Raw genomic sequence first — 27,303 nt, forward strand, 5'->3', positions numbered from 1 at the left:
AAAGCAGCCCCCCAGAGGGCTCAGCAGAACCCCAGCTGGCTTCTCCGCCCCCCCTCTTGAGCCCCCCAGGCTCAGCGCCTCCCCCCTCCCCATCCACATGCCCCGACTCTGTGAGAAAGTGGCAGGAAGTTCAGGCCAGGCCAAAACACGCCTGCCGAGGGCAGGAAGGAAGCGAGACGGGGGACTTTCCTCCCCCCGACCATCTCTCATCTGTGTCTTTGCCCAGCCGCTCACGCAGGCCTGGGGAGCCAGCCCGATGGAGGCAGCCTAGCGACCCCCATGCCCAGCTCCCGGCCCTTGGAGAGGAAGCCCAGCGCGCCGGCTCCTTGCGGCTCCGGCCCAGGCCGAGCTGTGCGCGCGGAGACGCCGCCCCACATGAGGTACCGTGGGTGGAAGGGGGCTGGGCGGGGGGTAAGGGGGCTGGGCGGGGGGAGAAGGGGGCTGGAGCCCGGCTCGTGAGCCTGTCGAAGGGTAGCGGAAGGGGCTCGGCCCTCCCCCCGAGACCGTCCATACCCCGAGGGAAGGGCTGCAGAAGAGGCCGGATGAGGGGGGTTGTCTCGTGGGAGCAGGGGGGGTCTGGTCCTCGCTCCCAGCTCTGCCCCGGCTCCCCGTGGGACATTGGCGAGTCGCCTGGCTGCTCAGGGGGAGACGTCAGAGCGGGGCCCGGTTTTCAGAGCACCCAGCCCCCACCCTCGGGAAAGTAGGCCACTTTTTAAACAGCTGGGCCTCCGTGCCTCAGTTTCCCCCCTGTAAAAAAAATTGCTCCCAGGTTTGTGGCAAAGTCGGCAGCCCTTGGCTAGTCGGGCTGAGGGGGCCAGTGGAGGCCGGGGACCCTCTCCCCCCGGCGGGGAGGCAGGGGAAGGTGCTGCTCTCCCTTGGTACGACGAGAATCCTGGCTCTTTCTCTCACTCACACGTGCTGCACGAACGTGACCCCCCACCCCCACCCCCACCCCGTGGAGCACTTTAAGAGCAGGTTGGCCAGCGCCTGGCAGGGCTGCTTGGCCCTGACGCAACCCCATGCCCTCTGTTCCGGAGGGAAAGAGACAATCCGCGTTAGATCTGCAGGGCCCGACTCTTGGCTCCCCTGCCCTCCAGGGCGACGGTGCCCGGGCCAGGCCTGCAGACACTGGGGTGTACCGGGGGGGTCATACAGGGCAGCAGAGAGAGACCAGCAATGCCATCAGCACCTGCTGGCTTGGAAGGAAGCAGCTGTTGTCCTTAGGGCAGGCAGATCCATTCCCTCTCGCTCCCCCATCCCGCAGGCAGGAGCCGGCCTGGGCAGGGTTGGCTCCAGGTGGGCATGGCCAGCTGCCAGCAGAGGGGGCGGGAGCCTGGTGAGGATATTGGGGGGGGGGGGCAAGATTTTTCAAGTCACCGAAATCGCTTCTGAAGCCGGGGACTCGGTCAGCTTGGCATGGCCAGGTGCTCCTGGCTGGGCGGGCGCCGGCATGACCCGAGTTTGGGGGGTCTCAGCCAGGCGTGGGCAATATGCCCCGTCCTGGCCAGCCGAGGCTTGAGTGAGCTCCCCTGCTCCCCCTTGGGCGTGCCTAGGCTACCACGTTAGGCCCAGCACGGAGGGCTGAGAAAAAGCATCACGCCCGGCGCCCCGGAGCCAGCCGCCCGCGCCCTGGTGTGGGCACCGCTGGGCAACCACAGAGGGGCTCTTCCTCGCCGGCGGGCAGAGTTTGCGGGTGCTCCTCTCCCGGCCGGGGGGCGGGCACGGCAGCGGGGGGAGACGGGCGGCTCTCAGGCGGGTGGCGCAGGCAGCTGACTTCTCGGGCCCACCCCCCCTGCATCCTGCCCCAAGCCAAGCAGCCGTGACTCAAACCACACGCGGGGGGCGGGGGGAGGGTGTGACGCAGCTTTCACGGCCGCCTGGCTGATCGCAAGCGCATTGGAAAGAAGGCCAGGCTGGGGGCGGCGGGTTCTGCGCGGCAGCCGGGGCTCCTGCGGCCGCAGCGGCGCTCGGCTGAGTCCCTCGCGCCCCGCGCCGCTCTGGCTGAAGCAGCCGGGAGGGGACCCAGAGCAGTTGGGGGCACTTGCCGGAGGAGGAGAGAAGTGGTGGGGGGGCGGGGGGCGGGATTGCTGCCTCTCTGGGTTTTCCCAGGAGGGTCCCGTTTTGGAGGCAGCTGTCCCAGGAAAGCGGGGTCCCCGGGACTCGCTGCCAGCGGGCCCGTCGGGTGATGGCAGCGTCGGCGTTTCGGGCGGGAGGCGGAAGCCCCCGCGCAGGGGGCGCAGAGGGAAGGCGCTTGCAGGAGGCGAGAATGTGCCCGGAGCCCAGCTAACCCGCCCCCGCCTGCTGTTGCCGCAGGCTGCCTCCCGCCATGACCCCCCTCGGAGAGGACATGCCCCTGATCGAAAACAGGTCCTGCAGCATGTCCTCCGTGGAATCGGGGACCCTGCAGGTGCACCTCTACCGCCCCGCCCCCCGGGCGGACCCCGACACGGGCAGCGTCCTGACCTTCGCCTACGGCGAGTACCTGGCAGAGGAGGTCTGCGTGGAGGCAGCCAAGGCCTGCGGTGAGAGGGGAGGGGGTCTTGGAAAGAGGGGACCCGGGGAGGGGGAGGGGGAGGGGAGGCTGTGGCCCCGCCCCTCTCGCACCATGCCACGCCTTCCTGAGCCACCACCATCATGGTGCCATCTGGTGGCCGGGGGCAGCCATGGGGTGGCGGGCCAGACCCTCTCCCAGCTGGGGAGACTGATCCCCCCTTTTCTCCGGCCCCCGATGGAGACTGTCACCTCCCAGGGACCGAGTGTCTTCGAGCCCCGATCTCAGCGGGGGGAGGGGGCAGCCGCAAGGGGCAGACCAGAGTCTGGACTCTGATGCCGAAGGAGGTGGGGGGGCCTGGGCTGCCACCCCAGGCACGGCTCGCCCAGCTGTTTTCGACCCGCTCGCCCGAGCCCGGCTTGCCTGCGCCTGGCACCCGGGCTGCGAGGTTTGCTCCCGCAACTGTAGTGTAGACGCAGCCATCCGGCTACCGGAAGGGAGGCGCCCCGGGTGCCCTCCGACCAGAACTGTGCCCCGGGCACGGAGTCGACAGATCCCTCTGCCCGGCGAGCCAGCCGCTGGGGCCGCAGCCTCCTCCCGCCGTCAGCCTGCCCGCCACTGCCCTAGACGCCAGCCCCACGGCGCGGCTCTGGAGCAAGGCCTCACCGGCCGCTCTCCGCCCCACAGGGATCCTGCCCGTTTGCCACTCCCTCTTCGCCCTGGCAACCGAAGATCTGAAATGCTGGTTCCCACCCAACCACCTCTTCACCGTGGACAACTCGAGCTGCCAAACCGTCGTCTACAGAATCAGGTGCTTGCGAGCTTCCAGTCCCCCAATGCTGGGCGCCCACCGCTCGGGGGATCCCCCAACCCTCACCAGCCCCTCTCCACCCCCACTGGGATCCTGGCATCCTGCTTCTGCCAGGCAGGTGCAAGAAACCCTCCAGGAAACACTCCTGGGACAACCTGCCCTGTTGGAAAGTTTTCCAGTGGTCCATAGAGACTCCTGGGGAATGATATAAGAGCCTCTGGAGAATACAAGCCTATGCCATGCCCATCATCTGAGCACCTCCGGTCCCACGGGACTGGTGTGTCCCGCATGTGGTTCATTTTCCCTCTGGGTGGGGGTTTGGGGCTCACCCTCCCCCCCGGCAGGAAAGTTGCCCCCTTGCCCGCATTCTTGCTGCTCTGCCTCCTTGCTGTTCTACCTGAACGTGGCTGCCCCCTGATAAAGTCCCCCCCGGGGAGCTGGTGAACCCAGGAGCAGATGCAACCCTGCGAGAGGGGCAGCTGTCACCCTGCCCAACACAGAGACGAGAGGGTCTCGTTTTCCTCGGCAGGTTTTTCTTCCCCAGCTGGCTGGGGCCGGGGAAGTCGTACCGCTTCGGGATGCTGAACGACCGGGCCACCGCCGTGCTGGACTGCCCCACCATCGACTACCTCTTCGCTCAGGTGAGCGGTGCCCGAGGGAGCTGTAAGCACCAGCGGGGAGATTCGGCCGGGGCATCTCCCTGGCCCGTTCCCGGGTAGGCTCAGGCCCTCTCAGAGATCCAGAGAGACCACGTCCGGCTTTTGAACCCCCTCGCCAGAATAAAACCAAAAACCGGCGACCCCAATCCAGCAGCAGCCGCTAATCGGCGAGGACACGTTCCCCGCGGTCTAAACTTTGTTAAAACTGAACGAACAGTTTTAACAGGACGAACGCTGTCTCCGTTAACAAAACAAAAAAATGATCTTTTACCCAATCCCTGCTCTTCTATGATTCAATTTCCCGCTCCGAGCTTATGTCTATGCTGCAGTTTTCCTTGCAAAACGACCGTTTTCCCAGAAAAACAATACTTACATCCACACTGCTATTGCGGGATTTCGAAAGAAAGTCGAAAGAATGGAGGGGGGTTTTCTGAGGGCAGTAAACCTCATTCTACGAGGAAGATGCCTTTTTCCGAAAAAGGCACGTGTGGACGGGAAGGAGAGTGGTTTTTTTGAAAGAAGAGGCCTCCAGGAAAAAACACAGGTGCTCTGGTGGCCACTTTCTGACCACAGTAATCAGAGCTGAAATGTGAGAGAGCGTCCAATCAATGCAGACGCTCTCTTTCGAGACAGCAGATTGCTTTTTCATCGCGCTTTGGCCGTGTGGACGCTCTTTGGAAAGAAGTTTTCCCGGCCGATCTCTTCCGGAAAAGCTTCTTCCGAAAGAAGCCTGCAGAACAGACATAGCCGGAGCTCATGCTCACAGGTTCGCCCCCGAGGGAGTCGTATCAAGCCACGTGGCGAAACGTATCAAATGCCACAAACTGAGCCGGGGTCTAAATTCGAGGCCCCCTTTGAGTTGGAGGCCCAGGCTAATGGGGCCTCCTGGCCCGTCCTCTGATACGTCAGTTTCACCACCCCCATTGGGCAGCTGAGGAAAGGATGCGCAAAGAGATAAGGCAGCTGCCCGGGGCAGGAACCGGGTCTCCAGATGGAGTTCTGAGTGAGCTGTAACTAGCGAGGAAATCCCCATGCAGTGAGCCAGAAGCCACCCATGGCTGTAAAGCTGTGGGGACGCTGCCAGAGGTGCCCCCCAAAATAAAGCATCGCTCGGAGGGTTCAGGGGTCCCCCGCTCCCTCGGAAGGCAACTCACATCCCTGGTTCCACATTCTGGAGCGCTGGCCGGAGCTGGCGGTGCCGATGGGGTGGCCGGGGGGTGACGCGGTTCCCCCTCCGACCGCGTGCGCTGAGCTGACCGTGCGTGGTGTTCTTGGGGGCCGGCTCCCAGTCCCGCAGCGATTTCATCAGCGGGCGCATGGAGGTGGCGCTGAGCCTGCAGGAACAGGAGGAGTGTCTCAGCCTGGCCGTGCTGGACATGCTCCGGATGGCCAAGGAGAGGAAGTGGAGCCCGGAGGAAATCTTCAGCTGCGTCAGGTGAGGACGGCGGGAGCCGGAGCCGCTCCGGAGTTCCACTCGCCCCGGTGCCGGGAGACCCAGCGCCGTCGCGATCGCAGGCTGAAAGCGCCGGCTTCCCTGCTCTGCTGGGCTCCGGGCTGGGTCCCACAGCTGGCGCCAGACCACGCTGGCTCACCCCCACTTTCTTCTCTGCCTCCCGGTGCCCCCGCCAGCTGGTTCCATGGGCCCCAGCTGGCGAGCATCCAGCATCACCTGCCCCACACACACAAACACACCCGCCGCGTCTTGCCTAACATCTTCAATGGGGAAGCCGGGTAGGTGAGGCCAAAGAGTGGGGGGAGAGATCAAGACCCAGTCTCCTCTGCCCCCCAGCTACAAATCCTGCATCCCGGAGACACTCCGCCAGCAGATCCAGCAGCACAGCTTCCTGACCCGCAAGCGGATCCGGAGGAAGTTCCATAAGTCCCTGCAGAAGATCAGCAGCTGCCGGCCAGACAATCCGTCCCTCAAGCTGAAGTACCTGATGGACCTGGAGAAGCGGGAGAAGACGTGGGCAGTGGAGAGCTTCCTGGGGCGCGCCCCCCGCGGTGGTGAGTCTGGCCAGGAGCAGCTGCGGGTCATCCACGTCTCGGGAGAGAACGGCATCTTCTGGAGCCACAGCGGAGACGAGGTGAGGCGGGGGGATGCACAAACCTGGGACCCCCAGGGCTTTGCTGGGGGGATTCCACCATGGGCGCCTGAGATGGGCCGGGGGGGGGGGGAAGGGCTGTTGCTGCCCCACACTTTTTAAACAGGGGTGCTGGAACAATTGGCACAATGTGTGTGTGTTGGGGGAGGGGGGCTGAGAGATATTGACCCAAGCTGTAAACCCTGGATATAATGGAAACCACTTCGAACTGGGGGGGCTGCAGCTCCCCTTGTTCCAGCCACCCCCCTTTTTGTAGCCCTTTCCCCACCTCTGCATTGAACCTCAACAAGGTTGAGTTAAATGAGTCTCTGAAACCTACAGCAGCCACTAGAGGGGGCTGCTGGCGTCCATGTGGGTCACTGAGGAAGGGAATCACGAGGAAAAACCAGACAGGTTTTCGTTTCCTGTTTCTCATTTGCAAAATTCAGCACCTGTCTTGCCTGCTCTTTCCCGGGGAAACAACAGTCCACTGGAGATCGCAGAAGCCTCTAATCCGGGAAACCAGACCAGGGAGGTGGAGAGGGGAACGGCTTGTCGTCCCCTCCCCCTGCTGCCTATGCCTCTGTGCATTGTATTTGTTCTTTCTTGCCCACTCTTTAATCCCACCACCACCCCAGCCCTTCACTGAAGCTCCTGCGTTCTCCGAGAAGCCCAGGGGCAATAAGAATCGCCCCTCCTGCTGCGTCTAAAACCTGGGTCCGAGGCTCAGGGGACATTTCGGGTTGGTTCTTCCTGCCCCCGCAGTGGGAAAACGCTCCGTTTGGAGACCCAGTTCTTCACCTCTCCTCCCCCCTCCCTGCCCCAGAACCGGCAGCCATTCTGCGACTTCCCCGAAATCGCCGACATCAGCATCAAGCAAGTGAGCCGGGATAGCAACCCCGTGGAGAACCGTCTCGTCACCGTCACCAAGACCGATAACAGGATCCTAGTGAGTGGGGATGGGGGAGAGGGGAACCTCAGTTCTGCCCCCTGCTGGTCCCTTTGGGGTTCACAGATGTCACGGGTCTTGGTGTCCTTTCCTGGAGCTGTAGGGGAAGGGACCTCGAGGGGATCTAGGTAGGACCAAGTAACCTCGACCATCCCTGACCGGTGTCTGTCCAACCTGTCTTGAAATCTCTCCAGAGACGGAGATTCCACAAGCCCCCCTGGGCAATTTATTCCAGTGTCTCACCACCCCGGACAGTTGGGAAATTTTTCCTAATGTCCAACCTAAACCTCCCCAGCTGCAGTTTAAGCCCCTTGCGGCTTGGCCTGTCCTCCGTGGTTGTGGAGAAGGATGTGTCTTTGCCATGTGCTTGCACCCTGGCATCAGGTCTCCCCTCCCCCAGTCTTCTCTTCTCCTGACTAAACAAACCCTGGTTTTTCGTCCTCCTAGCAGGGGTGTACCTGTGGGCAGGCTGTGGCTACCCACGTAGCATGCCGGCCCACCCCCTGGATCCACAGGCAGGAATTCCCAACCCAACCAGAGCTCAGCGTCCGTATCCCTCTCCTGCTGGGCCAGGGTCAGAGGCCAGAGCAGCTGCATGTGGGGTGCCGGCAAGAGCGGGGCACAGCCGGGTGGATGGACACCGAGCCGGGGTCCGGAAAGGCAGACAGAGCTCACGCCCCACCTGGGTCCCCTTCTGCTCCATGGACGCGCCCTGCAGTCTGTGTGACCCAGTTCCATATTCAGGTGGGGGGAAGGAGCGGGTAAGGGCCAGCTAGAGAGGCTGGGGGGACACGGTTTCCTGTCCCCCATCTTTGCCCACCCCAAAAATCAGGGATCACCCAGTTTTCCGGTCCTAGCTACGCCACTGCCTCACAGGTCACGTGTTCTTCATTTTCACTGCTCTCCCCTGGACACCCACGACCGCTGCCCGTTCACAATCCCTTCCCCCTGCAATTCTCAGCCTGTTTCTCCCTCTTCATCGGGACCAAATCTGCACCCTGCTCACTTCCCCTGCCTTCTGCAGTGAAACCAGGTCTCCGTGGCACTGAAAGAACGTGTTGGATCATCCAGGCCTGGCTTTAATATCCCCCCCCCCAGGTCTGGGGAGCTAAGTCCCCTGTCACCACCACGTCCTCGGCTTTGGAAGATTTCGTTAGTCGTTTATGACCAAGCCCCATCCACCTCTATTTTCTAGCTTGCAAGCCCAGGAATACTGTAGCAGATCCCTCCCCCATAACATCACCCCTCTTAGCCTTAGCCAGGAACACAGTCCACCCCCTCGTTTGCCTTTTTTGCACCAGTGCCTCATTGACTCCTTCCACTCGTGATCCACCATGGGTACTGGCGCCTTTTCTACAGCCCTGCTGCCTGGCCACTCGGTCCCATTTTGTATTGGTGCCGTTGCAGTAATTTTTTTCTTTTGCCCCCCCCCCCCTTTTGGAAGTGGAGGATGACGGAACAAGAAAGAACCGAAGTAAAGTCTCTCTAAGCGCACCAGAGCTGGGGAGAGCATGACATGCACATCTCCTCTCTCGGGTCTGCACTAGGCTCTATGCAAAGTGGGCTGCGGCAAACAGCTGTCTGCTTAGAGCTCGAACGATCTACGGGCCGGACAGCGTAAATGAAGCCACAGCTGTCACCGTACAGGTCCCCCAGCTCCTGGAGAACCGGCACCCCCATTCTCTCCCCCTCCCTCCTGCTGTCAAAACTGGTCAATTACAGGGAAACAGCACAATGCATTGGCCCTGGTTCCCTGCCCCACGGCCGGGGCTCACTGCACTGGCTTGGCCTGGCCGAAGCGCTTGTGCAGGGCTGGGTAATAATTTTGACCGGGGGGGCCACTTCAGAAATTTTTGAAGTGGCCCCGGGCCACCCTGGAAGGGGCGGGGCCTCAGGCGAACAGGCAAAGCCAGGGCACTTCCATGCTCCCCCCCCCCCACCCGAGAACCACCAGCTGGAGGTTCCCTCTAGGAGCCAGAGTTCCTGGCAGCGGGAGGACACTTCACACACTCGCCCCTCCTGCCCCCAGGTCAATCAGGGCCTGGGGGGTGGAGCAGCGGCAGGCCCCTTTGCCCACCCCTGTGCTGGTGGGTTAGAAGGGCTCTGGCTTGGCTCAGACTCCAGCTGTGCCCCCCGCTGTCTCTCTCCGCCCCCCCGCAGGAGGTGGAGTTCCCGACACTGCCCGAGGCCCTGTCCTTCGTCTCCCTCCTCGACGGCTACTACCGGCTGACGGCAGACGCCCACCATTACTTCTGCAAGGAAGTGGCTCCCCCCCGGCTGCTGGAGAACATGGAGAACCAGTGTCACGGACCCATCAAGTGAGGATGGTGGCGCGGCCGAGTTAGACGCCAGCTCTCCCGCCAACCTGGCAGCACCCGGCTCTAAATTCCAGGGGGAGGGCGGTCCCAAATTCCCTTTTCCGGGAAAGATCAAGGATGCGTTTAGGTAGGACCTACACAAAACCAACGCTTGTTAGCTCCCCCTTTTGGCTCCGACAGGGCACCGCACTGGCTCGGCTCACCACTGAAAGAGGAGGGAGATGATGCCCACACCGGGGAAAGGAGTTTTACAGAGGGGAGTATTCCTACCTCCGCGAAGGAGCGTGGTGTAGTGGTTAGAGCAGAAGAGGTCGTTAGGACTTCTGGGTTCTGTTCCAGCTGCCCTTCCGCATGGAGGAGGCGATAGCCTGTTCTGAAACCCCTTCACTGCACATCCAGCTTCACGTGGCCTTTGGAAACCGACCCAACACCCACCGGGTGCCGGGTGCCGGGTGCCAGGGCGGTCTGAGGTATCTTAAAGGGACTGTACCAAGCAGCTCTGCTTGGCGCCTGGGATCCTGGCGCGGGGCCTGACCCTGGGCTGGGCTTTGCAGGTCCGAGTTTGCCGTGGAGAAGCTGAAACTGGCAGGGAGCAGCGAGGGGCTCTACCTCCTCCGACGCAGCCCGCAGGACTTCGACAGCTACCTGCTCACCGTCTGCATCAAGGTACGGCGTCGCCGTGAACGGGGCCTGGCCCCAGCTGGGGAGCACGGGTGTGGCAGGCAGCTTCCCAGAGTGTATTCCTGCTTCCCAGCCCTGTGCCGGGGAGGTGGGGTCTGCCCCCGGGGCTCCAACTCCAGGTGAGCATGAGAGTCCAGTCCGGGATTCCCCAGTGACCATCCAGGCTGGGCAAGGGTCAGGCTGAGTCGGCCAATCAGAGAGAGGATCTGGAGTGGGACTGGGCTTCCCTGGAACAGATACTGAAAGACCTGGCATGGATTTCTCTGCCTCCCTGGACTGGACAGTGGTCCCATCCCCAGCTGGAGCGTTACGGCCCCCCATTGACCGGTGGCTATTTGGGGAGCAGGAGGGCCGTGCCGTGGAGCTGAGGAGGCCCAGCTCCTTGGCCGGAGGGCCCCTTGTGGCTGAGGAATCCTTTGGCTCACACGCTGGCTAACTGCCCCCTGCCCTCTCGTTTCTGCCCCGGGCCACGCAGACGCCCTTCGGACCGGACTACAAGGGCTGCCTGATCCAGAGGGACAAGGAGGGGGGCTATGCCCTGTCCGGCGTCGCCAGGTGCTTCAGCAGCCTCCAGGAGCTGCTCCGCACCTACCAGCACTGCACCCTGCACGCCGACGGTCTGGCCCTGCACCTGGCCACGTGCTGCCCTCCCCGGCCCAAAGGTAAGGCCCGGGCGGGCCACCCCGGAGGGCATCTGGGGGCGCCACCTGGGTCCAGCCACGGGGCACATGGTGGGTGGGAGCCCGGGTCTGCCCGGCCAATGGAGGGGGAGGAGGGAGGACCCTAATGGCAGCACAATGGCCTGTGATGTCACAATGGTGGGTGTGGCCAATAGGGGGCGTGGCTCTGCCCTGTGTTGGCCACACCCACTGCCGTGACAGCCCCGCCCAGAGGTGCAGCCGGGCCCGTGGGCACGCCGGCTCGCACACGGAGCCGCGGGAGACGGTGCAGGAGGACGAGGCGAGTTTCTCCCATCCCAGAGTCTGTCTGCCTTCCGCCCCACCCCAAGCGGTGCACATCCGAGGCCAAGCCCCGAGGCCAATGCTGGGAGCCCCCTCCCTTCTTCCGCTGACCCCCGGCAGGGCGCCTGGGTCAATGACATGGCGAGACCCACCCCCCACTCACCCCAGGCCTTGCACCCGGCTGATCCGGCCCCTTCCTCCTCCTCCAAGAAAAATCCAACCTGCTGATCGTGCGAGGCAGCTGCTGCCAGCTCCCTGGTTCCCCCTGCGCACCCCGCCGCAGCGTCAACCAGATGATGTTCCACAAGATCCAGCCGGAGCACTTGACGTGGGTAAGGAGGGGGTGGGGTAGGGCCCACACCAGGGTCTGGCTGGGCAGCTCCGCCTCCCCCGTGCCTCAGTTTCCCTCCGTGAAGTGGGGGGTGCTGTGGGACAAGGCTGAATCCTTTGGCTTGGGGCTGACAGGAGGAGCTGATAGGCCCTGTGCATGGCAAAGGGAGACAGGCAGTGGGGACCCGCACTGCTCTGATCCCGCCCGGCCTGGGAGAGGAGTCAGACACCGGGGTGAGGGGCACAAGGGGGCTGGGATTTCCAGAGGAGGCTTGAGCGAGTTAGGTGGGCGCTGCAGCAAGGGAGGAGACACTGCAGCAGGGAGAGGCCAGTGGTGAGTGAGATCAGAAGCCATGGGGATGGGCAGGGACTTCTTTATACGACTGACCTTACCCTGGGAAAGGCAGGTCCCCTCGGCCTAGGGGCTAGGTTCCCCAGGCAGGGGCTGCTGGAGGATTGTGCCCTGGCTAGGAGGAGCCCGGGAATGACCCAAGGTGGCTGAAGGGGTATGGGGGTGCCCCTCTTTATTTATTCCTCCCCCCCCATCTGTTCACTCTTGCCTGCAACAGGGCGAGAACTTGGGCCAGGGATCCTTCACCAAGCTTTACCAAGGCTTCTGGCAGGACCAAGAGGATGAGGAGAGCCACAAGACCCAAGTGCTGCTGAAGGTGATGGACGCCAGCCACGGCAGCTGCTCCGAGGTGAGGCCGGGGGTGGCCCGGGAGTGGGGGAAGGCAGGGTTCCCTGCAAGCGGAGCGCTTGGGCAGCCGCTCAGGAGAGATTCAAATGCTGCCTGGCTGATTAGCAGCACCACTGGCAGCGTATGTTTCTATTGGTGGTGCACATCCGCACCTGCCTCGGTGCACAAAATAAAATTTATTCCACACATGGTTGGAAAAAATGAGAGGGAACGTTGGTGGGGGAGCAGACGCCCTGGGCTCCCTGCAGTTCCGCCCGTGCTAGCCTAGCGAGGGCAGGGGGAGCGTATGTGCAGCACTGCACTGTGCTCAGGGGGACCCTGCCGTGGTTGAAGGATTCCTGGGGACTCCGGTGCCTGAGTGAGTCCCATGGGCTCTGCTCCCTGCATCCTCACCAAAGAGCCAGGAACAACCAGGCTAGCAACGGGGAAACCACCCTGCCCTGCCCTCCACTGGGGCATTCCCGTTGGCTCGGACGCTCCTATTCCACCAGCCAGCTGGGGGGCACCAGGGGATGGGCGTGCCCACGGACCAGCCGCCTTCTGCCCCAGCCAGCGTCGGTTCTGCCCCAAGCTGCCCAGTCCAGAGCTCCAAAACCAGAGCCAAAGCAAGGGGGTATCCTGGGGGGGCCCAGCCAGGCTGCTCACCCCGGTTCTCCCTCCGTTCCAGTCCTTCCTGGAAGCCGCCAGCGCCATGAGCCAGATCTCGCACAAGCACCTAGTCCTGCTCTACGGGGTCAGCATCGGGGAAGACAGTAAGTGGCGGCCCCCGCGGGGGCTCTCCGAGGAGGCTGCCCAGCTCGTCGCGTGTCCGTGGCGGCCCCCGCGCTGGGAGTCGGCTCTGGCGCATCACCACGGGGAGGTGGCCAGGCCACCTGCTGCTTTCTGGCCCCATTAGGCTACGTTCACCCAGATACCTCCGGCACCCCGAAACAGCAATCCCGCCCCCTAAGAGCAAGCCCGGTCTATGGAAATGCACCCGGCGCGCTATTCCCACGTCCCCGTCCGTCTCAGCGGGTTATTTCGAAACAGGCGACGCGGTTTGCGCAGCAGAAACTGCGTCGCTTATTTCAAGGTTTGGGGGGGCTGTGGAGACGCCCTGTGACCGTTGAGGCGCCCAGGCGGCTGACTGGTCAGTTTCACTGCCGGAGAACAGGACCCTGGTGTCGCATCTCTGATCACGTGGTCACCCAGGTAGTCCTGCTCTAACCACTAGGCCGCTCTCCCTCCTAGAGCTGGGAACGGAACCCAGGCCTCCTGACTCCTAGCCCCTCACCCACTGGCTTCACCCTGCTCCAAGGGGCTAGGGAGAAAACCCTGAATCCCTGCCCCTGGCTCTAACCACGTCCCCTCTCCCAGGTCCCCATTCTAGCTCTCGGGCCCCACCCTGCCCCCAGAGTGGGGAACACAGGAGTCCCGATCCCCTGTTCCAACCACTAGCCCCCCCTTGTACCCCCCTGCAGGATCCGAGTTGGCCAATCTGCAGCATTAAAACTGGTTCCAGTCCCCCCAATTCAGGTGGTGAGAATCACCAATCCGACTCACTAAAGGTCTTAGTTGGAAAGCAGCGTGAGGCGCGGGAGCTGGGGGTCAGGCCTGGGAAGGGGGCAGGGCCCAGTGGGGTCTCCTCCCAGCCTCTGAACCAGGAGGGCACCCCGAGGACACTCCCCCCCAACCCTCTCGCAGGTCCTGGGTTTTTTTCCCTGGTTGCAGTTATTAACTCAGCAGCCTCCGTAGCCAAATCTCCTGATCCCTGCTCCCCCCCACCCCACAGGCATCATGGTGCAGGAGTACGTCCGCTATGGGGCCCTGGACACATACCTCAAGAAGCACCGGGCTGGGGGCCAGGTGACCGCCAGCTGGAAGCTGGAAGTGGCCAAACAACTGGCCTATGCACTCAACTTTTTGGTAAGCCGGCGGACGACGTGTGCTCAGCCCCCCCCCCCCGAGCCCCGCACCCCACATCCTCACATAACCCCACTGCAGTACACCTCCCCCCCCCATACACACACACACACACACACACACACAGAGGCTGCTCCCAATTCGGCTGGGTAAGTGCGTTCCATTCCTCCAGCTCCACACATTTTGAAAGGGGAGGAGGGGAATGATCAACCCACTTGACAGATGGCAAAACTGAGGCCCCAGGCAGGGCAAGCCACTTACCCAAGGTTCCCCCGCTGCAGAGCCTGAAACAGAAGCCAAATCCTCTGAGTTCGAACGCCGTGCACGAGGCTACCCTGCCTTAACAGCCGGCTTTCCTTCCCCCCACCCTGTATCTAGGGTTGCAGGCAGCCTTAATGCCCCCTGCCAGGCAGCCAAAGCATTGGACTAGGAGCTGATTGGGCCCACCTGATCTGGCTGCTGGGGTGAGTCAGCAGAAACAGCTCTGCCCGGGTGCCTCCCAGATGGCTTCAGAGCCCCAGTTTCTGCTGGAAAAGGCAGAGGAGCGCGGGGGGGACGTAGCAGCGCCCTGGCCAAATTGCCGGGGGTAGAGGGAGGCGCAGAGGCAGCGGGGCTGTTCCCGGTGGCCGGGGTTTGCGGCTGACCGCCTGGCTCCTTCCCCAGGAGGATAAGAGGATCACGCACGGCAACGTCTCCGCCAAGAAGGTGCTGCTGGCCAGGGAGGGGGACGCTGCCAGGGGCAGCCCCCCTTTCATAAAGCTCGGAGACCCCGGCGTCAGCCTCGCCATGCTGGCCAAGGAAAGTAAGTTCCCCGAGGGTGCGCTTGCCCCCATGGGGACCCATCGGGGCTTTCTCAAGGGCCCCCGTCGCCGGAGTATCCGGGTCCCTCTTCATCTGCAACAGTGTCATCCACCCAGCCCCTTCTGCACGGCGGGCAGGGCGCCGATCCCCCTGTGCCCAGAGGGGAAACTGAGGCACGGGCAGCTGAGGCTCAATTTTGCACGGTACTCAGGCGGGGCTGTGCTCCGCCTGGCCGTGCCCAGCAGGTTTCGGAGCCTGGATCTCCCGTCCAAGTGGGATTGAGGGGCAAAGGAGCTGTCAGTTTGGGATTCAAACGCCTCTCTTCCCCCCCCCCCCCGGCGTGTGCTCCCCTGCAGTGCTGATCGACCGCATCCCCTGGGTGGCCCCCGAGTGCATCAGCGACCCCAAGACCCTGGCGCTCCAGGCCGACAAGTGGAGTTTTGGCGCCACCCTGTGGGAGATCTTCAGCGGGGGCACCATGCCCACGAGCAACCTGCAGCCCCGCCAGGTGAGTCGGCCCCTCTGCCCCTGGAATCCCCCCTTCCCGTGCGTCGGAGCCACGAGGCAGCCCCCGGGGGGCCCCCTTCCTCTGCTCCTGCCCCGTCGGCGGCTGGGATTGACAGACCTGGAGATGCAGGACAGTGGAGGTTCCTCTGGTTGGCTCAGGGCGATCCGAGGGAAGACCTCAGTCAGCCCCTTCCCCCCCCCACATCGCAATCGGCTTCAAAAGCCTCAATTAGGGCTCATTCCCGTTGGCCTGGCGGGGGGCTAAGCCCCTCGGGGTCCCTGCTTCCCGCGTCCCTCGCCCGGCAAAGGCTTCGCTTTTTGGTTTCCCCCCACCGGAAGCTGAAATCCCCAGGACTCCAGGAGCTGGTGCTTTATGTACAACTCCCAGGAGCCTGCAACTGACGAGATAGCCAGGCTGCTTCAGCCCTCGGGGGCGGGGAATTAGCGGGAAGGAAAGCTGCCCTTCCCCGCCGCATCTTGTTTTTCCCGACTCTCCTTCCCCTGGCTAGAAACTCCGGTTCTACCAGGCTGGCCAGCAGCTGCCGGCTCCCAGGTGGATGGAGCTGGCCAACCTCATCACGCAGTGCATGGAGTACCGGCCGGAGCGGCGCCCCTCCTTCCGGGCCATCATCAGGGACCTCAACAGCCTCATCAGCTCGGGTGAGCGCCAGGCCGGCACACGGGGGCACCGTGCCGAGAACAGCTTGCCTGCCGAGCCACACGCCCTGTTGTACCGGCTGGGGTCCCCTGGGCTCTGGTCCCAGTGTGCCAAGCTGACCCCAGTGCCTCTTGCTGCAGGCTGGCTCCAGGGCATGGCACCCGGTGGGGTACACTGGCCAAGCAGCCTGACCTTTCCCCATCTTTCAGATTACGAGCTGCTCTCGGACCTGGCGCCCAGCGAGCTCCCAGCCAAGGACGGGTTCTGGGGCTACGCCAAAGTCCCAGCGTGCCAGGACCCGGCCCTCTTCGAGGAGCGGTACCTGAAGTACATCTGCGTGCTGGGCAAGGTGAGACCCGCCAGGCCCCGCCGGCAGGGCAGCGGGGTCCCATTCCCGCGGGCGGCGCCCCCACCAGCTGCCGAGCAAATACCCCCCAATACCCATCTCGTGGCTCGGAACCCAAGCAGGACGGGGAAGCTGGGCCGAGACCCCCCGCCGGATCCCAGCCGGCCGGGAGCACGATTGCGGGGAAAGGCAGCCCCACCTCTCCGCGTGCTTTGTGTGTGGGGTGCCGTGACTGCCTCCCGTTTGGATCCTCAGCCGGGGGAACCGCTCCTCTCCCTCCCTCGGCTCTCGCCCGCCGGCCGGCTGGGGCTCTGCTTGGAGCTGCGCATTTCCCCGAGCCGGGACGTAGCCCTCTCATTTCATGGGGCTAAAGTCACCTCTTTGCAAAGTTCTAAAAGGCCTAAGTTCTACTTTTGAGGGTGAAAATGGTGCATCGGCCGCCCTGCACGAGGGCCAGTTGCTCCTGGCTTCCGCCGCCACGGGTATCTTGTAGCAGGGAGTTCCGCAGGACAGACATGCATCCCTCACTTTAGTGCTGTGCCAATCCGTGTCTCCACCTCCTTCCCCAGCCATGCTGGGTGGTGGGGGTCATGAGGGAGATCGGGGTCCTTGCCACGGCTGCTGAACCCCCCGGGCGCCGCCCTCTCGCCTGTTCCAGGGGAACTTCGGCAGCGTGGAGCTCTGCCGCTACGACCCGCTGGGCGACAGCACTGGGGAGCTGGTGGCCGTGAAGCGGCTGCAGCAGAGCTCAGACGAGCTGCTGCGGGACTTCAAGCGGGAGATCAGCATCCTGCGCGCCCTGCACAACGATTTCGTCGTCAAGTACCGGGGCGTGTGCTACAGCCTGGGTGAGCCGGGCGCTGGGCTAGGCGGGGTGAGCGCTTGGCGCAGCAGGAGTCCAGCAGCTCTGCTAGGGCCATGGCCCTGCCAGCAGGGGGACCAGGCGCAGGGCAGGCCGGGGGCTGGATGTGGGGCAGAGTGTGGGGTGTTGGGGCAGGCCAGGGCTGGGTGTGGGGCAGGGGCTGGGGCAGGGGCTGGGGCAGGCCAGGGACTGGGGCAGACAGGGGCTGGGGCAGGCCAGGGACTGGGCACGAGGCAGTGGCTGGGTGCGGGGTGTTGGGGCAGGCCAGGGCTGGCCGTGGGGCAGGGGGCTGGGGCAGGCCGGGGCTGGGCACTGGCCGTGGGGCAGGGGGCTGGGGCAGGCCGGGGCTGGGCAGAGGCCGGGGCTGCATGTGGGGCAGGGGCAGGAGGCCGGGGCTGCGGCGTGACGTGCTCTCGGCGGCAGGGCGGAGGAGCCTGCGGCTGGTCATGGAGTACCTGCCCAACGGCTGCCTGCGGGACTATCTGCATAAGAACCAGGAGCATCTGGACCACAAGAGGCTGCTGCTCTACGCCTGGCAGATCTGCAAGGTAGGCAACGCGGCTGCGTCCCCCGTCTCCCCCCCGCTCACCCCCATTCACAGCCAGGGCAGCTCCTGGCACCTCCCTGGTGCCGACAGAGGGGCAGGCCCGGTTGGCCACAGCCCCGAGAGGCCCCCCAGCCAGCCCCAGCGGCAGAGGCCCGGTGACTGAGGTCTGGCGCCCGGCCGGCCCATCCCCTCCCTGCCCCGGGCAGCACGGCGCGTCCGTGAGGCAGGGAGGGGCCGAGAGTCCAGGCCAGCGGAGCCCCAGTTTCAGTGCAGCCCATTAGAAATACCGGAGGCAGTTTCCCAGTTCGGGAGCCGAGCTGGGCTTCCCAACCCCTCCGAAGTCCAGGTACCCCAGCACCCCTCCCACCAGCCATCCTCGCCCCTGCAGCAGGGAGGGGAAACTGAGGCACGGGGCAGTGAAATGACTCTCCCACGGTCACCCTGGGAGCCTGGGACTCAGCTGGATGCCCGTCCTCTCCCCCCCCCCCCCCCGCGGGCCTGGGGCAGGCTGCACCAGACCGGAGCTGGGCAGCAGTGTGCGTTTCCCCGCTCTCTTCCAGGGCATGGAGTACCTGGGATCCCAGCGCTACGTCCACAGGGACTTGGCCAGCAGGAACATCCTGGTGGAGAACGAGACCCACGTGAAGATCGGGGACTTTGGCCTGGCCAAGCTGCTGCCGCAGGACAAGGAGTACTACGTGGTGCGGGAGCCGGGACAGAGCCCCGTGTTCTGGTAGGGGAGACACGAGCTGCCAGCCCCCGCTGGGCTGAACTTCACTGTGGGGGCGGGGGAGGGCGGCCGCTCCCAGAGCAGCTGAAAGCAGCAGGACTCCTGGGTTGTTTTCCTGGCTCTGCCACTGACTCCCCGTGCAGCCTTGCCCATGACCCCTCCTCTCTCGGAGCCTCATATCTCCCCTCTGTGGAATGGGCATAAGCCACTCGAGGGACTGAGCGTTCCCCCACTCCACCATATGATCCAACCTTCCTGCTGGAGGGGCCCTTTCGTGCCAGTCACACAGTCCGTGCTAACAACGGTGCTTTGTAAACAACAGTTCAACAGCCGCCCTGTGACATCAGTTTTCTACAGAGGGGGAAACTGAGGCACGGGCCTACAGCCACCTAGCGAGTCAGCTGGGGATTCTTAGCCCTACGCTCTGTCTGCTGGACTCGGCCGCCTCTCACACTGCTCCCCTAGGGCAGTGCTAGGGAGGCCTAGATTGGTGGGGAACGGGGCAGACAGCAGGGTAGGGGGAGCTGCTGGAGGCTCCGGCCTCTAGTCCACGTATCTGGGGGGCTTTTGAAGACAAAAATGGGGGCGTTTCAAATATGCCACCAGAGGCCCAGCTGGTGCAAACGCCAATGGAGCCGGGCCCATTGACTCCGGCCGGGGGTCTGGCCCATTGGTCGCAAACCGCTTACCCAGCCTGGCGCGTGCCCGCCTGCCTCACTGACCCCCTCCTCCCGGCCAGGTATGCGCCCGAGTCCCTGTCGGAAAACGTGTTCTCCCGCGAGTCCGACATCTGGAGCTTTGGCGTCGTCCTCTACGAGCTCTTCACGTACAGCAGCCGAAGCCGAAGCCCCTCCGAGGTGAGACCCTGCTCCCCACGGGCTCCATCACCCACTAGCACCACGGGGGCCCTGAGTTTGGAGTTTCTCCACCTCCGTGCCCAGGAAAGAGCTTTGGCCCATCCCCCTCTGCCTCCCCCCTCACGCCAGAGCGTAACTTGGCCCGGCTCACTTGGGCTTGCCCCAGACGAAATGCTGAACAACCCTGGGATCCACATAATCTTCAACACTGGATGCCTCAGACGGTTTAATTTCCCTTGCCTCGGGGTGCTACTAATCAGGCAGCCCTGCCTAGGGTGGGGCTGGGTTTCCTTCCTGACCACAGCCAGCTCAAACCCTGACGCATGCGAGCTGAAAACTCTTTCACTTAATAAACATCCTATTATATTCCTGGAAACCAGCGACGCGCCTTTCTTCGCTAATATCCTGCAGCAGTAAGTTACGCAGGTGAACCCCCGTCAGGAGTCCCTCCTGGGTCATTTATCTACATCATCCCGGACAGGTGTCTGTCCAACCTGCTTTTCGATCTCTCCAGTGCTGGAGACTCCGCAACCTCCCTAGACAATTTATTCCAGTGTTTCACCAGCTGGACAGGAAGTTTTTCCTAATGTCCAACCTAAACCTCCCTTGCTGCAATTTAAGCTTCTTGTCCTGTCCTCAGAGGCCAAAGAGAACAATTTTTCTCCTTCCTTCTTGTGACGCCCTTTTAGGTACTTGAAAGCTGCTCTCCTGTCCCCTCTCTCTTCTCTTTTCCAAATTAAAGAAGCCCAATTCTTTCAGTCTGCCCTCCTAGCTCATGTTTTCCAGGCCTTTTGTCCTTTCTATTGCTCTTCTCTGGACCCTCTCCAGTCTCTCCACCTCTTTCCTGCAACGTGGTGCCCCAAACTGGACAGCAGCACCTGCCCCGCGCCCCACACCTGGCCCCAGACTGCCCCACAAGTTGCTGGACAAGCAGAACTTTGACGGGCTAACAGAGGACCCCAGGTTCTGCATGGTACCGGGGAGGGGCGGGAATCAAACATACAAGCAGCAAATGGCATCGCAGTCCCCGCTCCTGCCTGTGGAGGGAGACAAAGTCAGGTCTGGCCCGGGGCTAAGGGGACCCCCCCCAGACCCCACGCCTGCGTGCCGAGGGAGACCAACCCTTTCCTGCCTCGGTTTCCCCCCGCCTTGCAGGAATTCCTCCGCATGATGGGACTGGACAAGCCTTTGCAGGTCATTTGCCACCTGTTGGAACTCCTGAAGGACAACAAGCGTCTCCCTGCGCCCCCCGGTTGCCCCCCGGAGGTAAGGAACTTCCTGGGGGGAGGGGGGATGGCTCCATCGTGTGCGTCCCCCTCCCCCCCACATGTTCACCCCCTTCTCCCCCCCAGGTGTACGGCCTGATGCAGGGCTGCTGGGCCTTCAGCCCAAGCAAGCGGCCCCAATTCAGCGAGCTGGGGCTGAAGATCGAGGCGCTGCGTGACAGCCGGAGCAAGGTCCGGGGGTAGCCGGGGAGGAGAGGGGGGCAGCGCCCAGGCCTCTGCGCCTGTCTGGACTTGGTGCTCCTGGACCCCGCGCGGAGAGACCCTGACGTGCGTGCCGCCCCATTGGCTGGAGGGACCGTGACGGTGGGGTCCCAGGGCAGCGGGGCCCACCTGCCGCTCGCTGGGAAGCTGCAGGCGGCGACAGAGAAGAGGGCAGTGGGACACACGGTCCCCGGCAGCCCCCTGCGCCCCTCGACCCTGCCTCCCGCCCGGTTGCGGGGCTAAGCCAGACATGGCCCATGCATGAGGCAGGGCAGTGAAACCGGGGCCCTCTGGGCTGAAGGTTTCAAGGCCACCGAGCCCCACTGATCCCTCCTCCTCGCCCCGGCACCATCTACCAGCCGCAGAGCCACCAGGCTGCCCAGTCCCGAGGGAGCCTACGTCACTGGCCTAGCCTGCTCCTACGAGGCTTGACTCACCCATGGCTGCCCGGAATCGTGGCTTCCCTAGCTTAGGACTCAGCTTCACATCAACTGGTCAGGGGCTGAGGAGCATTCCGGGCTGCAATGCCCAGCTGTTTGCCCGTGTAAGTGACTGGGGAAACTGAGTCAGCCGCCTGTCGGTGTTGGCCTCTCTGCTCCACCCTAGGGGGCGCTGCCCCTCGCTGCCCTGTGGGCTTTGCTCATGCCGTGCGAGCCCGGCCTTGAACCCAAATCAGAACTGGGACTCGCTTGCTTCTGGGTGTGATCCAGAAAGTTAAGTCGCTTTTGCAGCCACTCCTGTTTGCCTCTTGGCAAAGGAGCCGGCTGGAGCGACCGCTGCCGCCAATCTTATAAGATACTGCAGGGGCCTTCTCACACCTGGGTTTTTCGTGGAGGGGGAGAAAGGACTGGAAATCAATTTCAGCAACCCCACCCAGAGCGCTGCGAATTACAGAAGAGCAGCACTTTATGCGTTCATTTCCTTGTGCAGAGAAAATAGCAAGCTCTGAATGCAAGGAATCGCTTAGGGTTAAGCAAGTGGTTTTGGTCTTTGAAGCAGAGAGGAAGTTGGGGGATTCTTTCCCCTCTGCCCCAAAAAAGATTAAACGAACATTTTTCATTTTTATACTCATTGAAGGTGTGCTCTAAAACAGTCTCTCAACCTTTTTTTTTTTAAAGTACCCCTCTTCAAAAAAAAAATTATAAGTACCGGCAGTTTCAGAAACACCAAATTATTTTCTGCAATTACAACACGTTTGTTTAAACAATGTAATCGTAGCTGGGCGGGTGATGACCTTTTTGGGTGTAAAAAGTACAAAACTAATCAAGCGCTGTACAACTTAAAACAAAAACTCCGTTTTCTCCAAATGCCAGTTGTGTTGATGTTCCCGCCCAGACTTCTCTCGAGTATCCCTACGGGGACACGTACCACTGGGTGAGAAGCACTGATCTAAACCATTCAGCTTTTCCATTTAAAACCCAGCCGACATGGGTTAAGAAAAGTTATTTATTAGTTCCCATAATAGAAGAACTAGAGGACACCAAATGAAGTTAATGGGGAGCAGGTTTAAAACTAATAAAAGAAAGTTCTTCTTCACACAGCGTGTAGTCAACCTGTGGAACTCCTTGCCAGAGGAGGCTGTGAAGGCTAGGACTATAACAGAGTTTAAAGAGAAGCTAGATAATTTCATGGAGGTTAGATCCATAAAAGGGGATAAAATGGTGTCCTTGGCCTCTGTTTGTCAGAAGCTGGAGAGAGATGGCAGCAGACAAATCGCTTGATCATTGTCTTCGGTCCACCCTCTCTGGGGCACCTGGTGCTGGCCACTGTTGGCAGACAGGCTACTGGGCTAGAAGGACCTTTGGTCTGACCCAGTACGGCCGTTCTTATGTTATGTTCTTATGGGTTGGCTTTTCAGAGGCTGAAACCCCTTTGGTATTGCGTGGCCAAAACGGGCAGCATTTTTGGCTCCCACACCAAAGCAGGGATCCTTTTTGTCCCACAAAACTGTTCCCAAAAAGTTGGCCCAACCCCCACGTAACATAACACAGCAGGCGCCTTTCGCGGATACCCCAGGCTATGTGCCGCTTTGCAAAGCGTTAACAGATACGCCTTACGAGCCAGGGTGTTCGGGCCCATTGAACTAGATCGCTTTTACAATAGTGGGCACGTAAGAGTGGGTGGCAGGATTAGAGTTTTAATTGCTAAATAGCAGTAGCCCTCGATTTCATCATGTGCACGCCCACAAAGCAAAACAGACCTAGTGCCAGCGATAAGAATCAACTTTTACAGCCCGGCAACGCAAGATAAATGCTTTTGGAGGCTGTTATTCCGACAGGTGCTGTTAACGTCTGATTTCTCGATTAGAAAGCTTTTCACTTTTTGAACCTGGAAGGCGTCTGCCATTCACTCGTTCTCAGATTTCGCCCCACCCCTCCGGCCGCGCTTGCTTGCCACCCTGCAAATTACCTGGATTAGAAATGGACCCAAAACGCACACCCATAAACACGGCTCTGTTTGGCCACAAGGCTACAATGGAATTGCGCCTCACCTCGGGCACGAGAGGGACTTTGGACGCACGGCGGGCGTGGCAAACAATTGGCTGGCGTTCAAAAAGCCCATCGGAGCCCCTCTGCCCCAAAATGACGAGGTGCTTTAAAAAAAAGAGAGATTCATTTTGGGATCTGCGCCTTTGGCACCCGGCTCCGGCGCCCGGGAACGGCCCAGATCCAAGCTTTCAGGCGACACCTCTGGACAACCGAGCTGCCGGAATACGAGGACCGGAGCGTTACAGACAGACAGACCGCTCCCCTCCTAGGGCCGATGTTAGCGGCGGGAGGGTAGCAGCAAGATTTTGGATGAACAAAAAGCACCAAAAGTTCAACCCTGTCTGGGGGCCTAACATGGGTAACTAGCCACCCCCAGAACTGCAGGACGGATAGGGGGTGAACACGGCCCCCTTCCCAGCCCTCCGCAAGCAGGGCTGTGCCTGGCACTTCCATCCTTCACCAAGCAGGGCGCTTGGCAGGGGGCAAGGCCAGGTGCCAGGCGACATGCCCCGACTCGCCGGGGGGGCCGGTTTATCGGGCGTGTGCATCTTGGCCGGGAGCAGCAGAGCGTTTGCAGCACGGGCTGTGACCTTCCCAGCTGGCTCCTCCGCCTGCCCAGGCACTAGGCTGGCTGGTGCTGGGCCCTTCAGCCCAGAGGCCGCCTGGTAAAACTGGGGCGCCTGACCCCTGTGAGCAGGGGGCGGAGGGTGCCCATGGTGTGCCAGGGCCAAATGCAGCTGCTGGGCCAGGGGGGAGATCTGGCTCTTAACCAAAAGGCAACAGCCACCGGTGCTGCCCCGGGTGGCACATGCCCGCTGGGCCAGGGCAGGAGGGCGGCACCCGGGTTCTCCTGGGGACCTAGCCCAGCCACCAGGGCTGGGTAGGAGCCGAGGACAGTCCTGGCTGATGACCCCGGCGGGCCAGTTCAGGGGAAGGATCGAGGGTCCGTGCATTGGCCACATCCTGCCTGAGCCTGTCTCTCCACGGCAGGTTTTATAACCCAGGAACCATTCCCGTGGCTCAGTTCTGTCCCCGCCCACGGAACGTCCTCCTGGTGCTGCCCCAGCCCCGCCCCTTCCACGCGAGGCTCCGCCCCTGGAGACAAGCCCCGCCCACTCACTTCCCAATCCTTCCCGGCCACCTGGACGGCCAGGGCTGCCGTTCTGCAGCCGAGGCCCCAGCCTTCCACTGCTACGGGGGAGCCGGGTTGCCACACTGCAGCCCCGGCTTTCCCAAGCGGCCAGGGCATGTAGGCAGCGCCTTCCCATGCCCCCACCGCCCATGGACACAGCCTGCCAGCAGCGGCCGTACCAGGGCCAAATCTAGAGGCAATACAACCTCTCTGCTCCTTCCTGAAACAGCCATCTCCCCTGGAGAGTTTAGACACAAGAAATCCGGCGCCTTCGGCCCTGTCGCCCGGGGAAGGTTTGGCGACCAAAGTGCTGGCGCCGTGCAAAAGTCGCCAGAAGTGAAAACCATTTTCAAACCCATTTTTCTAGCTCCCATTGTCGACCTTTCATGGCCATGGTGCTAGCTCCCCGATGGACAGACAGAGCAAGGCATTGTGGGGAGCATCCCTCAGGGCAGGGGGTAGGAAGGCAGAGTTGATGCCTGCACTTCTTGGGATACCCTCGTAGCTCTGGGAGCTCCCCGAGCCAAGGAATGTCAGAGCAGCACAGCCGTCTCTCCGGCCCTCCCCCTGCAGCAGCCGCCTGCCTGCCGCTGGGTTCCTAGCTGGGCGGAACAGAAGCAGTCCAATGATTTGTTGTTTGTTTGTTCCCCAAAGGGAGCAGCTCCCTTATCTGTCAGACACTTTGCGGAGCTTTGAAAGGGGAGAGGCGCAGGCCTGCAGGGCAGCAGAGATCACAAAACACTGAGCAGAGCCACCAGGGCAGGCATGGTGGGATACTGGAAGAAGTGAGTTCTCTCAACAAAACAAACAGCAGAGCCTACCCTGGCTCTTTGTCAACAATAACGGGAGGGGAAAAGACAAAAGTCGCTCGCATGGTTGGAAGTTTTTTGTCACCAAAAGTGGGTGTTTTTCCCAGCAAAAGTTGCATTGCAGTGTAAACGCTTTCACTGTTTTGTCATCAAAAAGGCAAGTTTTGGTGACAAAACACAAGGTGACAAGGCCTATGTTAGACTAGCTGATGCTGACAGTCCCTTCTAACCCGATGCTTCTGTAAGTCAAACTACCCCCACCCAAAGAACACCAAAGGTACCAACCAGCAAACAGCCAGGCCAGCTGTTCCACTCAGAACTAGAGCAGGGAGACATTTTTCAACCAACATTTCCTTGACTGGGAAACTGGAGGTTCAGGTCCCTCGAGACATTTTGCAAATGGAGAACTTTTTGTTTCAGCATTTCCAAAATGACGGGCTGTGATTATTTTTTAATTCTAATTCACTTTTGGTTAGGAATCTGATTTTTATGTTATTAAAGAAAAGTTTTGAAAAGGTCAAAGATGAAGCCCTTTTTTTTTTTTTTTTTTTTTTTTTTTTAATACAACACATTTTTGTTCGAGGAAAAAGTTTTCACTTTGGTTGGACCAAAGTTTTTCTTTCAATTTTTCAGTGAAGCCAGTGAACAGAAATCTCAGAAACAGGGTCCTTTAGATGCAGCCCAGGCCCTGAGACAGTCCCTGCCTCACAGAGCTCACAGCCTAATACACAAAGGGCAAGAGGGGAAACTGAGGCACCAAGCCATGGCCTAATGCTACCTGGGAGCTCAGTGGCAGAGCTGGGATTTGTACCCAGAGGCCCAGCCTGGCACACCAGCCCCCACCGCAGCTCAACCAGAACCACATGCTTTTCTAAGCCACTGTCCCCAGTGGCTTGAAGGGGAAATCGAGGCCCGGGGTGTTGGTCCCCCCGAGTCAGTGCCCAAGACAGGGAGAGAATCTTGGCACCCGAGAGGCCAACCCAGGGTGTCAGCCAGTGGCTCACATCTGCCCGTTTGCCCAAGTCGACTCTCCCTTTCCATGCTGCCAACCTTGACTAACTATGCCCCCCCACCGTCTCCCCACCGGCATAGCAGCTCACTGGGACTTTCAGTGCTGCAATGCCAGGTGTGACGGTCTCACACACACACACACACACACACGCTTTATGAAGTTTTCCATATGAATGTAAATATGCATAACTAGGAGATGCAGAGATTCTTTGGAAAAAACACCTCATGTAACCGATCAGTTTTAATGTTGCAGCCTGCTACACCTGTAGAGCCTATGTATCATTCGTGCACGAAAAGTTAGCACTATAAAGCATGAGACAGTTTATAGTTTAAAATGTGCTAGAGACATTATTGGTGCCCCGCCCCCAAAAGTTTTAACGACTTGGCAATCAACTTAATGACTTGAAAACAGACTTGTTTGTCCTGCGCGTCCAAAAGTGATTGGAAGAGTAAGACATGTGACTACCCCACCTCATGCCGGCATTTCATTTTGACCCTGAGAGTTTTCCACAGAAGGGGGAGGAGGTAGAACAAAAGGTTGCCGCCCTGGGGGAAGGACGATTTAAGCAAGGGGATACCATCAGCCTGGAGATCCAAGTCAGAGTAAAAAATCAGCTGTGACTTGAAAACCATCCCTCAAATGGGAACAGCTCGGTAGGGTAAGAATGTGCCTGCAGTACGTTTTTTCAGTGAATTAGCACCCGTTCTGCATTTTTTTTTCATTTTAACTTAGTAACTTACTTTGATCTGTCTGTAATAAAAACACTTTTGTTTACTATCAGGCCCAGTGTAAATCATGGTTACCTGTGGGGGAGCAACCAGTGCGCATCTCTCTCTTTCATTGACCAAGAGGGTGAACGTCCTCATGAACTTTCCTTGTGTAAAACTCTTACACAGAGATAGGCGGATTGATTTGGGGCTTTGATCTTTTGGGGGTTGGGTTCCTGGGTGCTGTGCCCTAGAACTGAGTCCTCCCAGAGCTGAAGTGGTTCGGTGTCTGTTGCTCTTCCGGGTTACCCCAACTCTGTGCCCTGTCTGGAGACCAGAGGACCTGGCCCAGCAGGACAGGGGGTGGGGAGCCCCCGAGAGCAGGAAGGAGGGTGTCAGCGGCAGGATCCGCACATCGGGGAACAAGCCCAAGGGGGCTTCTGTGACTGCACCCCAGAGATGGGCTGTTACA

At 61.1% G+C, this 27,303-nt stretch overlaps 1 protein-coding gene across 1 annotated transcript; it reads left to right on the top strand.

Moving 5' to 3' along the window:
* Nucleotides 1-131: 131 nt before the first annotated feature.
* On the top strand, nt 132-26,899 carry JAK3 (Janus kinase 3). Its single transcript, XM_075902754.2, has 24 exons — nt 132-380; nt 2,314-2,522; nt 3,179-3,302; nt 3,832-3,943; nt 5,251-5,396; nt 5,751-6,048; nt 6,872-6,994; nt 9,155-9,312; nt 9,867-9,978; nt 10,469-10,655; nt 11,166-11,287; nt 11,855-11,986; nt 12,653-12,737; nt 13,757-13,890; nt 14,551-14,689; nt 15,045-15,196; nt 15,705-15,855; nt 16,063-16,202; nt 16,858-17,047; nt 17,485-17,609; nt 18,169-18,341; nt 19,078-19,195; nt 20,351-20,461; nt 20,548-26,899. Exons 1-24 carry the CDS (start codon nt 280-282, stop codon nt 20,662-20,664), a joined length of 3,459 nt encoding a protein of 1,152 aa, XP_075758869.2. The 5' UTR covers nt 132-279; the 3' UTR covers nt 20,665-26,899.
* Nucleotides 26,900-27,303: the final 404 nt, after the last annotated feature.

The sequence above is a fragment of the Pelodiscus sinensis genome, chromosome 32 (assembly GCF_052426305.1).
Source record: "Pelodiscus sinensis isolate ZL-2025 chromosome 32, ASM5242630v1, whole genome shotgun sequence".
NCBI lineage: Eukaryota > Metazoa > Chordata > Testudines > Trionychidae > Pelodiscus > Pelodiscus sinensis.